At 42.7% G+C, this 13,262-nt stretch overlaps 2 protein-coding genes across 2 annotated transcripts in view; one reads left to right on the plus strand and one right to left on the minus strand.

Annotated features, from left to right (window-relative positions):
• The window catches only part of PANK3 (pantothenate kinase 3), a 26,929-nt gene extending 20,391 nt beyond the window's left edge, over positions 1-6,538 (minus strand). Inside the window, exon 1 of the mRNA XM_084637741.1 lies at positions 5,562-6,538. Within this exon, the coding sequence (XP_084493867.1) occupies positions 5,562-5,589 (28 nt within the window). The 5' untranslated portion in view covers positions 5,590-6,538. The remainder of the gene's footprint in view (positions 1-5,561) is intronic.
• Positions 5,990-12,961, plus strand: LOC311525663 (uncharacterized protein; the record flags this gene model as incomplete). The annotated part of the gene is made up of 4 exons (XM_084637962.1): positions 5,990-6,064; positions 6,215-6,998; positions 7,851-7,939; positions 12,887-12,961. 4 exons carry the CDS (start codon positions 5,990-5,992, stop codon positions 12,959-12,961), a joined length of 1,023 nt encoding a protein of 340 aa, XP_084494088.1.
• Between the last annotated feature and the right edge of the window lie 301 nt (positions 12,962-13,262).

Raw genomic sequence — 13,262 nt, forward strand, 5'->3', positions numbered from 1 at the left:
CGTGGTGGTCCGGGGGGGGAGAGAATGAGAGGAGGAGAAAATTCTTGCCTTTTCTGATTTCTCTGTTCTTCCCCTGAGCCATTTGGGAATGAGCTACAGATTTCAGCTGTTGTCCTCACAGAATATACCTTGTACTTGTCCTTCCAAGGTGTCTCCCCAACTTACAAGGGCCCACTACACTTGGAAGCAGTTGACAGGAAAAAAAAAAGAAAAGAAGAAAGAGGAAGCAAGCTTTTTTTAGCCCATGAGATTGGATCTAGAAGACTGACTGCACAGGGCTGCTGCAAAACAATGCCTTCTACTTCTGTAACATTCTTGGGTGTTGGACTTCATTTGAAAGCCAGGCAATGCTCAGTTAAGGTCTCTCCCACAAAGAAAGGTGAGTGTTAAAAGAAAGAAAACTTGCAAATATCAGGGAATGATAGTTTAGGTACTGCCTCAGATATATACAGCACCAACACTTTAAACATGAAAATGCAAATGTAATGCAACAGCATGAAAATCTTAGTTTCAATTTGCCAACAATGCAAGAACACTTTACAAAACATCTGTACAATATCACATAATCTAATCATTTAACTCATCTCTAAAATATGACTACCTAATCAGATCTGTGCTGGGAAACAGGTTTTGTTTGTAATCAAAACTAATCCAAATCTTATTCCTAACCAGACTGCACGAAAGCAGATGCATAAGCATATACTTCAGTTTAATCAGCTAGTAGACCATAATTAGTTTTTCACCCATTTTTAAACTCTTGATTATTTACAGGTTAAGTTTTAGGAAAATATCAATAGTACAATTTATATACATAATCTAACTGTTGGCGGAAAAAGATGAATTGGAAGAAACACTCTTGAGAAAGTAGTTGGAAACACACAGATTTGAGCTAACTCTTCTGAGTCACATGGTAGAAAAAACAGTAATAAAGCATACATATTGAACTTTTTGACCTCCTTTCTCTCCCAACAGAATGTAAACAAGTGTCCACATGTATATGAAAACTACCTGACACAGAATTTGAGTTCTAAATCAAGTTGCATCAACAGTACGGTTTGGTAGCAAAATTTATATCTAATATAAATGTTATGCACATTACATTAGTGTAAGAATTAACTTGAAGTTCTTAAACACTGAAAATTTTATCACATTATTTCAGCAGTTCTCTAACACTTATTTTTTGCTATAGGTGTTCCCAAACTTGCCACAACCCTCCTCACAAATAAGACCTTTGACTAGTAGGTGTGTCAGATGTTATCCCCTCCAGCTGAGTGTTGGAAGGTAGTCTTTCAGTTCAGAGTTTAAAATCGAGCACCTACAAAAGACAGTTCAGTGTCAGGAAAATTATTAACCTGAAACTTGTCTACAATAATCACAGTTAAGCCTGTAAAACAGAAAATGGATGACAGTTTAACGTCACACACCATTTATCGTCTACAAAAATCTATTTCTTCAGTCTTTCCAAGAACTTTATCTTTCCGGCTCTTAAATTACTTCCCCTCTGGTTTTGTGATTAAACAGAATGCACTCATTACTGCTACCAAGAAATACTTTCTTCTTACATAAAGAAAAGAAGCCCCTTTCCATTCATTACAAGCTTCTCAGTCAAATGAGAAATCAGTTGTGATAAGAATGTCATGATGCAGTTGTCTTAGTAACATCAGGCATAGGAAAATCTTTCAACCAATAATTTACAGAAGTGACTTGTGTTGTATGTTCCCCACGAACACCTTCACATACCCTCTCAGACTGCCCCATCGGAATTAGAAAAACTGTCAAAATCTGTGAAGCAACTACCATCCTTTCTTTCAAATGCCTCCAAAAGTCACCTCTGCTGTGGTAAAGAAAAGCTGTCATCTAGCAACAGCTAGGCAGATACCAAGTTATGACTACTGTTAATTCTTTAGTCTTAGTATATCTACAAGTTATAGATATATTTTAGTTTGGATTAGTTATATTACTGTCATGGTATCCTCCCTCACTCCTTATTTCAGCCAGTTTATAACTTGTCTTTTAGATTGTGAGCTCTCTGGGGCAGAGACTGTTTTGTTATGTTCAGACAGTGCCTAGCACACAAGAGCCACAACCTGACTCAGACTTACAGATGCCACCACAAGATAAATAAAAACACCGTACCTGGTACCAGAAACCTGTGATTAAAAATACGAAATTAATTTGGAATTAAAAGAGAGAATACATAATATTACTTGAAGGATAAAAAAAATTATATGGACCTTGTAATTATTCCCCAAACAAGAATACAAATACAGAAAATACAAAGTTGAGATTAAACTTAAGGTAGGGATATGTGCAGTTTATGAAATCCAAACATGTTAAGGTTGTTTGGGTGCCTAACTCTGCCCTATAGTGAAATCATCCATTCAATTACAATTAGTGCATGTTTTTGTAGTACCACATTCGATCAAACTAATTTTTAGAGAGAGACACTTCATTCCCTCCCCGCCAGCCTTCATTGTTTCAGTACAAAGTGAAGTTAAGATTTTCTTTGGGTGCCTTAATTATTCATTTCCATAAGTTCACATTTTGATTTCTTGAAAGCACAAAATCAGCAACGTCCTTGTATTTTAAATTACTAAACATTTCATACATAACCTGGAAACAAGGTGGGTACACTCTCTTTTGGAGGTATTCTTTATTTTTTTAAAAAATATTAAGTTTTAGAGCTTCATTCACCAGTCTACTGACTGCGTTACCTCACTCTACAACAGTAGAGAGTCGGAGTGTACTGCCCAGCTGTGTACCCTATGTTCCCCTGCTCCTTACATTCATTCCTGCTCTCCTTGTTGCGTAGATGTGGTACAACATAATTTTGTAAAATACTTTTTTAGGATTAGTTATGTTTTGACATCATTCTCCATTGCTGAAAGTTTCTTCAGCAGAGGAAGATGGACAATATTTTTTCTGCAACAATTTCCACAAAGAATTCCCCCCTTCCATGACGGTTGCCATCTTCCAAAGCTTTCAAAGTGAGATTAAAAGTATCTTTAGCAAAGGTATATTTTCAAAATGGTCAATGCGTTCTACTGGAAAACATGAGTGTGAAGCCTAGCTGCCCTCAGAGAAAATAATGCTGTCAAAGGCCACCATCTTTTCTGAGAGAAACTAGGCTTCACTTTCACTGTCTCTACCATCAGTGGAGATGCACTAGTACTCAGAATAGAAAGATTTTTTTTTTAAAAGTAAAAAACAAGTGTGGGCTTCTTAGAATTCATAATATCATTGTGAACACAAGGAAATTTACCTGTTGCAACCATGCTTTCTTCAGTTGTGTTGAACATGGTTCCATCTTGTCTACACTTGTTCTTAACACTTTTAACTGTATTTCGCTTCCAGTCACTACTGATATCTGTTAGCAACAGGTACATTTCCTTTCGTAAGCAAGACTTATGCTTCCCCCCTCCATGCGCTATTTGCTCAGTGAAACATAGCTATGTATTGACATATTCCCTACCCCCCCCAAATATTTACTGAACACTGATACTTACTGTCTAGCTATAAATTTGTAGAAATCTGACATTGGCCCAATTCTCAAGACCTTATTCATTGTACCTACTCCTTACACCTAATACGAGTTATTCCACCGAAGTCAATGGAACACCTATGATCAAGGGTTGCAAAATGGTTCCAATGTCCACTTTAAAAAACAAACTATTGTTGCCTGTTCAGGTATCAGCAACTAAAGTGACACATTGTATATGTACATTTTTTTAGGATACCTTATATATTTGTTTGATGAGGAAAAAAATTAACAGCTTAGATTGTAACTATGTTTTTTCCCTTTTGGCCATGAGAGTGAATAAATTCACTAGCTATTGGTTATAAAATGAAGAGTATCTTCAGGCCAAACTTAAAATTAATTGATTAAATATGTATGAAGCTTTGAACAATAGAGACCTAAAATTGTTAATTCTCATGTTCAAATAGTTTCAATTGTTAGTGACAAGTCTTAACGGTGTCACTGATGATCCCCTACAGCACCTGTGCATCTCAGAGATGCTACTGAAATTTACAGTTCCTACCAGTTATGTGCAATCAGACTAGCATTGTTTTAAAATATTGATCTACTGTAGATGTATAGCCCATTACCATAGAGACTTTCTGACAGCACCCCCTAAAACTGTTTGGAGACAGTTTTAGAAGAAAATGCTCTCTTCAGAAGACATTTTCTAAGATCAGTACAAATGCACTGTTCACTTGAGAACAATTCTGCAGTGTACTCAGCAACCTCTGTTTTCACTGAAGTTAACATGAGTTCAGGGTTTTCAACACTCTACAATATGAGGTCCTAACATTTATTTTATGCACTAGAAAAAGATTAGGAAAAATATTTTTCTCAACTTAAATCAATTTTATGTTTATAACCCTTTTGACAGCATTACTAATATTTCTTACATGATGTGCACAATCAATGGCATTTTATCACATGGCTGTTAAAGCAGTAGCGTGTTGACATTTTCTATGTAATTTTTCAACCACTAAGCTTTTCTAGGAGGGAAAAAACCACTCACATAAGACGGCAACTTTAAATAAATGAATGAACGTCACAAACAGGAAAAAGTGAGGCTGTTTGGGTTTGCAGACTTTAACTGTGTTAGTTTTAAGTAGTACATTTCAGCCTGTGATATTCCTTAAATTTGACCAACAGAAAAAGGATAATCTCTCAAAATAGGTGGACTCTCCTTCCAGCTCAGAGACCTTCTTCGTGACCCTGGGCAATCTCTCTGTACCTCAGTTGTTCATTTGTAACATTGGAATAATACTACTCACCTACACCTCATAAGTTAATATGCTATGAGTGCTACCCAAAAGTCTTAAAGTTCTGTGAGGAAAAGACTATCTATTCTATAGCATGGGTGTCTAGTACCTAGCATAACAAGGGGTTTTATCCCCAATTGTGGCCTCTAGGTGCTACCACAGGATAAACAATAATGAATAGTAGTAAGTAAGAAATATCATTAGTACTACAATTGTGAAAAGAGTACTTAAAAAAGCAAAAGTCACCTTGTAACACTGATTTATTTTTAAAAATATGGTCCCCCTTCTGTGTTCCCCCACCCTATCTTCAAGAAGCTTTTTAAGGCACAAGAATATCCAAGTAATTGACTGGCCACTGAGATGCAACTGCTTAACAACTTGGATACACTGATGAACCCTCCAGGTTATTAACAGAATAAAGTCTCATGCCCCTCACCCCCTCAAAACAGAATGCCTGTCCTTTCTTCCACCTGTAAAAAGCCCTCCCATCAAAAATATTTTATTATTCAATTACTTATGTAGCTCCCATCACAGGGGCCTCCCATATATTTAAAAAACAGTATTAACTCTGGTTGCTAAAGAAACATGATTTCAGAGCTTAGCTGATCTTCTAGAACAGCCAGCCAAGAGCTGGAGAGATTAACATAAAACAGAAAACGTCTGTACTTATAAGTCAGATCAATTTGAAGAAAGGGAGCCCGATTTTACACCAGTTTTTCCAACCCACCCACAAATGGAAAATAAATGCCTCTTCCTTCCTAAACCAAAATTACACCCAGGCTTACATGGTTTCTTGGCATCCTTGATCTTCATGTCTTTGCAGTTGTAGCAGCTCTGTGTAGCTTTCTTTCCTAATATCGGCGGGTGCGAGGAGCAGGAGCAGCACCTCTGGATGGGTTTCTCTTTCTCTCTGTCTCCTGATGGGGCGGGAAGAGTCAGTAGCTTGTAAGGGCTGGGTCTCTATCTCCTGATCTGGGACGTCGGGCTCGTGGGTGGTAGAGAGCAGCAGTTCAGTCAGTGGGCGTCTCCTCGAGGTCTGGGATAGCAGCAACAGCAGCACCTGATCGGTTTGTCTAGTTAAGGGGAGAGGCACAAGCGTGGGGTGGGAAGAGATATCTCCTCCCTCAGTTAGGCTGGGTAGAGCAGATAGCTAAGGACCTGGCCTTTGGGGTCTGGGCAGGGCTCTGTTAGGAGAACCCGCCTCCTCTAGGGGATGGTGGCATCAGCTCTAGGACGGTGTAAGTCCTGCCGGGGTGGACACGGCTTCCCTGTCTGCGGGGCTGCTCTCGTTTGCTGCTGGAGCGGCGGCAGCACCTACATAGGCTATAGGTGAAGGGGGTATGGAGGAAGAGGGGTGTGCTCCTGCTCGCAGCACCGACAGAGCGGGGCGTAGCTGGCTCGAGACGGGTGCGGCGGCAGCCCTGTGGGAGGGGGGTAGCGGCGTAGGAGAAGCTGCTCTCTCGAGGCGGGTCCTCCCTACATTCAGAGGCTACTCTGTCGCGGAGGGGTCCTGAGGCGAAGGAAGCGGGCAAAGAGAGGGCCCAGGCAGCTGGGAGGAGAGGCGCGCACTCCACCTTCGTGGCCGGGGCGCAGGGTGCCTCTCTGGGCTCCCACCAGCACAAGATGGCTGCCTTCCCCGGTGAGCCGCTGCCGCTCTAGCGCGCCACACGACGGGGAGGTAGAGAGGGAGGCTCAGCGTCGAGTCCGCCCGCCCCGATCGCCCCTGCCGCAGCGCTACCCTCTCCGCCCCAGCCCCGGGGTCCCGCGCAAGGAACGATGGGAGCCGCAGTCTGTAAGGCGCCGAGAAGCCGTTCCCTACCTACAGCTCCCAGCATGCCCCGCGCTACCCTCCTCTTTCCGCCTTCTGTGCGCGTGGCACGATGGAAGATGCAGGACAAGCAGCCTTTGCCTACGGCTCCCACCATGCAGCGCGGCGTCCGCGCCCCAGTTCCCCCCCTGCCGCGAGAACAGCACCGCTCACCCCACCTCCCCCCGACCAATCACAGACCGCCGCCTCTTCTCGCGCCCCCTCCCTCTCCCATCGCCTGTTCCTGCCGCGGCCCGCTCATCTTTCCCTCTCGCGTCTCCCCAGGCCTGTGTCAGGGGTCAGGCATTTCCGGGGGCGCCCCTCCCCCGCAACGCAGCCCAGGCGAGCGGGCGCTGGCCCTTTAAGAGGCTGCGTGGAAGGGGTGGAGGAGGAGCAGGAGGCGGCATCCCAGGAGGTGTGCCCGTGCTCTTTGGACCTGCTCTCTTCCCCCACAGGATGGGCTCCCTGGTCCCCACCCCTCGCTGCCCTGGCCTGGTCTACAGTACAGGGGAAGGGAGATATAAGCTGCTCCACCTTGACCTAGCTGTGGAAGTGTCCTCACTTAAAGTTGTCTCCTGCCCAGTGCCAACGGAAGAGCCTGGCTCCAGTGGTTGAGTGACACCACCCTCCTGAGCAGCTTTGAGTCAGGCTCTACATTATTGAGTTGATGCAGTGTCAATATAGACATTGCTTATGTTGACTGTTTACTAGCCTTCTGGACCCATCCCGCAATGCCCCACGCTGACAATACAATCAGGACAAGCGCTCCTGGTTATGATGTGCCCCCCTAGAATGAGGAGCCACATGTGCACACACACAATTTAATAACTCTGGTGGCCACAGGCTGGTGTAAGTTAGGCCAAGTTTTGCGGTGTAAACATGGCTTCTGCTGGCTCCAAGGCTTGGCTCAGCAGGGGTAGGAAGCAGCAATGACATGTAGGTACCACTGCTCTGGGGAGGTGCCCTGGCAGCAGCTGAGAAGGGCCCAGACCCTTGCCTCGCCTCAGCCTGCCTTCTCTCCGCTCCCTGCAACCTCACCCAGTGTGTCAGCTGCTCCCGTTCGGGCTGACACATGAGAAAAAGATAAAAACACCTTCTCACCTGGGGCACAAAGTCATCGCTCCATGTTTGGCTTCTCAGTCCTCATCCTTAAGGGAAAATGGCACAACACCTCCCAAAAATGAGCGTGGGAGCTTAAATTCATAATTGTGCTAGATACTAAAAATCCTGGTGTGAATAGTGACACTGGATTTACATCTCATTACAGCAATCTGTAACCCACTAATCCTCCTTTGTGCTATGACTGCAGAGGTGTTAATTGCCAACTTCATCTTGAATGGTCTCTTACATCAAGAGGTAACTCCTTATGCTTAACAATCTGTTCCACCTTGTATTTAAGGCGATGTCTACACTAAGTACACTAGGTAAGTATGCTATGCAACTCCAGCTATGTGAATAACGTGAATAACATAGCTGGAGTCGATGAAGTAGCTGGAGTAGAGTTACCACGTGGGGGTTGACAGGAGAAAATCTCCCATTGACTTACCTTACTCTTCTCATCGGAAGTAGAGTGCAGGGGTCAACTGGAGAGTGATCTGCAGTCGATTTGGCTGGTCTTTAGTAGACCCATTAAATTGACCGCTGGTGGATCATCTCAGAGCATCGATCCCCACTGTAGTGTAGACCTGCCCTAACTGACATTTTGAGAGCTTGTCTACACATAGAGCACTACAGCAGCACAGTGTAGACTCTATCTACACTGATAGAGTGTAGATAGAGTCTACACTGATTTTTCCATCAGCATAGGTCAAGGCTGATTCCCCACTCTGGCACTTTGAGTGCAGAAGGTGGGGGCCTGCAAGGATTCTAAAAATTAATATTGGCCACTCCAGACTTGTATTAAATTCCCAAGGTTACAGCTTCTCTCTGATCTTGGATGGGTAGATGCTGCCACCACCCAAATGCAAAAAACCCCAAAACCCTTTTGAGATCCCAGAAAGGCACACTTGGGAATTCCTTCCTGTGGGGGTACCCTCAAGACCTTTCACACACACACACACACACACCGGGAAGAGCTGAGAAAGAAAAACAAAGGAAATCAGCTGTTACCACCAGCTAATTAAACATATGCACAAACCTTGTTGGGACACAAAAATCCAGTCCTGTTCTTAAAAAATGTAAATTTTATAAAAAAACAAAAAAGAAAATACATCTTAAAAAAATTACAAAAATTAAGCATCAAGATAGCTCTCTTGAGGTTCAACTTAAAGGTTACAAGCAAAACAAAAGCACCTGGGGTTAGCACAGAGGAGTTCACAAGCCTTACAGAAATAAAAGAAATAAACCTAATCACATCTTCCTAGACATTCCCTGATCTACTTACATATCTGGGGTTTCAGATAAGTAGGTTTGAAGTATAATCTGATGATTTTTCATACTGTTTTTTAAAGCTTCCTACAGCATAGTTCAGCTCTGTTCCTGCTCTGCATCTCCTCTCTCTGGAGAACAGACAGCAAAAGGGGAGATTTGTTTCAATTTTAAAAAGTTCTATCCTTCCCATTGGCTCTTTTGACCAGGTGCCCACTCACTTCCCTTTACCTATACATGCAGTCAGACTTTTTAACCCTTTACAGGTAAAGCAAGTAGAGAACAGCTACCAAGAGGGATTCTATAGCTAACTGGCAGGCTGAGTGTCCACAAAAGGGAGCTATCCCCCTCCCTCATTTATCACAGCATAGTTAATCCACCTCCCTGAGAGGTAGTAGCTAGGTCGACGGAAGAATTCTTCCATTGACATAATGCTATCTACATGGGGACTTAGGTCAGCTTAACTATTCCACTCATAGATAGGATTTTTTCACATTGCTGACTAAGGTTGTTAAACTGACCTAATTTGCCAGTGTACACCAAGTCTGAATAACTTCCCCAGACATGAAGAATTGCTCTGTGTATCCTGAAAGATTGTCTCTTTCACCAACAAAAGTTGGTCCAATAAAAGATATTACCTGACCCACCTCAATCAATCCTAAATTCTGTACTCTAAACATAATGGCCACCATTGAAGTGAAAAAGTTAGAAATGGCAAAGTTCCTAAGTGGTCAATACACCTAGTAAAAAGATTGCTTCAGACATGCAAAAGTATTCTTCATTTGTAATCATATTTCCAATGTGAGTTAAGTAGCACTCAATCAATACAAATAAATAAATTCAAGCTAGGCCAGGTCTACACTACAAACTTACATTGGTATAACTACATCACTCAGGGATGTGAAAAATCCACACCCCGAGCGACGCAATTATACCAACCTAACCCCTGGTGTAGGCAGCACCATCGACACAGGTACTGCCTCTTGTGGAGGTGGATTAACTACGCTAATGGTAGACGCTCCCCCAGCGGCATGGTAGTATTTTCACTGAAATGCTACAGCAGCAGGATTTTAAGTGTAGATTTGCCCTTAAGCTTATAATAATTAGCAATTCTGTCATTTGCCTGATTTTTCAGGATTGAGAGGCACATAACTGGAAAGTCAAGTGATCTGCCAAACCTGATTAACAAGATTGCGGTGTTTTCTCCAATGACTAAGATTAAAGCACTCTCACTTTGCATTTGAAAATAATGTAAATTAATTATAAGCAATATTTTAATTGTTCTGATAAACTGTCAGCTATCTCCAGCAAAGATGACATTCATGGAAATAGGGGTTTGAAATAAATGAAAAATCTTTTCAAGTAAGAGCTATTAGTCTACTTTGCAAGTGAATTTTTAATACCTTTACATGTTTACACTCATTTAGTAGATGAGGAAAAAATTTACTGGGGAGAAATTAAGAATACTGAGTGTCTTACTTGAGATTATATGAACTCTGTTTATAAATCAAGTTTCACAACATCTAGGATAAAAGTACTACTGTACGTTTTTTAAAATACAGGTGGACCAATGGACGCATGAAGAAGTGATTTGCTCAAAGTTACATAGTAAGATGACAGCAAAACAAAGAATGAGTCTTGTTCTACATTTAAAATGTACTCCTTTGTAGCTATGTTGGTCAGAGGTGTGAAAAACTACAACCTTGATCATCATTGTTCTGCTGACGAAGCCCCCAGTGTAGATGCAGTTATGCAGACCGAAGAGTGCTTCTGTCAGCATAGCAAACATTGTCTAGGGAAGTGGTTTTCCTACATTGGCAGAAAAACAGTCTGTGTGTGATGCCTGCTTCTACAGTAGAGGGCTATCTTGGCATATGTACTGTAGTGTAGACATAGTCTGTGTCCTAATTCCAATTAACCTGGTCTCTACTAAACTAGCCATCTTTGGTCAAGTCATTTAGACTGTAAGGATATGGGTTAATATTGTGTGTACTGTATTTCATAAAATAACCTTTGTGTCAGAAAGTTGACTGCTAACACCACTAGGATAGAAACAGTTACTGCTAAACAAAGAAAACTATACATCCCTCCCTGTACATCCTACATCAGAAAAGCCTTTCCTTTCCAGCTGTGTAACAGGCCTAACAAACACCCTTCCCTCTTTATTATTTTAAAACAACCCTCCCGCTCCTTTCTAAAGTTTAAGCAGAACTATAGATATTACCCTGCCCTTGACCCCCTGGTCACTCTCCTGCCAGAGTGCCACTGCTTCCTTCCTTTAAAACCCAGCAGATAGGTCAGATACATTACCAAGATCAGCTGCATGTGCTCTTTCACCTTTCCATGTCTGTTTCTCTACCACTGCAGAGTCAAGAGTGAAACAAAGGGTCCAGCTGGGACTACCCTGATGGATCAAAGACCCAAATGTACAGAAAACTTGGGAACCTAGATGGGTATTAAAACCAAAGACAATGCAAGACAGGGTGTATTTCCCTCCCCACAAATACACAGCTGATGGCAATTTTTTGTAAGAAACTAAGGCCCAAATCTGTATTCATTCCTTAGGCAAAACTCCAATTGACATAAGTAGGCGTTTATACTGAGAAGAGCGCTTAATTAAGCTCTACATCAGTGGAGCTCCACCATCATTTGTTAGCTTGCCAATCCTCAAAGTCCAGCAGATGTCCTTTAATCAAAAACCTTGTCTATTACAACGAGAATAATAAAGTATCACATTTTAATAGGTTTGATCTGAGAAGTCTAATGGTCTATTATAGCATCCAATATAATATTCATTCTTTATGCACGCACTGTATAATTAAATGAAAATCTCCAGAGGTCTTGTCAATTTATTGCACTTTTAAAGGCCTACCTTCTTCTAACACTTAGAGCAGAAGAGTAGCAGGCCAAGTTCAGGCAAGAAATCAAGAATCCTAAATCTCGAAATTTCGGTGTGTACTAGCTGACTTCCACAGTGCCCAGCCAGAGAAAATAATCCTTACCAGAAATCTGAATTTGAAAGGCTTCCTTCAGCCCACTTCCTAAATGAATAAAAGGGTGGCTCTCTGTAGCCAAAGTTTGAATCTGTCAGAAGCCTTTCCTCCTTTTCACAAGCATGGACTGCTATAATACTCATTAGATGAGATTCCAGAGGATACATTCTGCCTCTAATGAGCTGGGGTAGGAAGATGACAGCTTACCCCTATGGAAATCCATACTTCCTTCCCAGGTAGGTTTCCTGAGATGTGCTTGCACTGGGGGCAGGCATTTATGATTTTTCTTCTCAATAAAATCCCTCACTCCACCAAGGCCTGGAAAGGCGTAAAAACCTGTCACAAGGGAACTGTATACATTTAAAAACCAAATAGAGGTTGATAACTTTATAGAAAATGAAAATGTGGACACTTAAATTTTCACTTGCCCCATTTCCTTTAAAACTATGGATATTGGAGAGCTTGTCTTCAAGTCTTTTTTTTTTTTTTTTATGTAAGCAGAGACAGGGTGGGCTCCACCCTGACATCTGGTGGTGAGGTGTGGCAAGTTGTGGAAAAGAACTTCAGGGGCTGATCTCATTTGCATAGGCACACCCACCCCGCCTAGAATGAGGCCATAACTGCCCAAATGGTCACTTTGGCTGCTGTGGGATCCCCAGTGTCTCTGTTATTGGGGCGGGAAGAATAAATTGTTAGTATCCTGATTATGGGAACTGTGCTTGGAACTGTACTTGGCCTTTTTGTTATGATGGAGGACTCACCATCAACTGAGTAGCACTCACTAGGCAAGGGACATGGGTTCCAAAACTCTGTGAATTGAGAGAGACTTGAGACAGGTATTAGTGCCTGGTAGTGTAGGCCCCTTTGTGAGGGCCTGAAGTACCAATTGCACCTCTGTCTCTCTCCACTGTGGAATGTCAGAGCTAATTTTGGGTCTATTAAGGGTTTTGTTACAGGTACTGTGCTGAATTCACTTCAGCCTTATGGTGCACCAGCACTAAGGCTCCCACTACTATGAGCTGAAATCACTGAGAGCTGAAATCACTGAGCACTGTGTCAAGTAGTGGGGAGCCGGAAGATCTAGTGTGCAGCGGAGCTATTTGTGAGACAGCGATCTGAGCGGAGCCGGTCGTGAGACAGCGGTGTGTTCGTGAGACGGCGGTGTGTTCGTGAGACGGCGGTGTGTTCGTGAGACGGCGATCTGAGCGGAGCCGGTCGTGAGACAGCGGTGTGTTCGTGAGACGGCGAGCTGAGCGGAGCCGGTCGTGAGACAGCGGTGTGTTCGTGAGATGGCGATCTGAGCGGAGCCGGTCGTGAGA

The sequence above is a fragment of the Lepidochelys olivacea genome (assembly GCF_965140295.1).
Source record: "Lepidochelys olivacea isolate rLepOli2 genome assembly, chromosome: 8".
In the NCBI taxonomy this organism is placed as follows: Eukaryota; Metazoa; Chordata; order Testudines; family Cheloniidae; genus Lepidochelys; species Lepidochelys olivacea.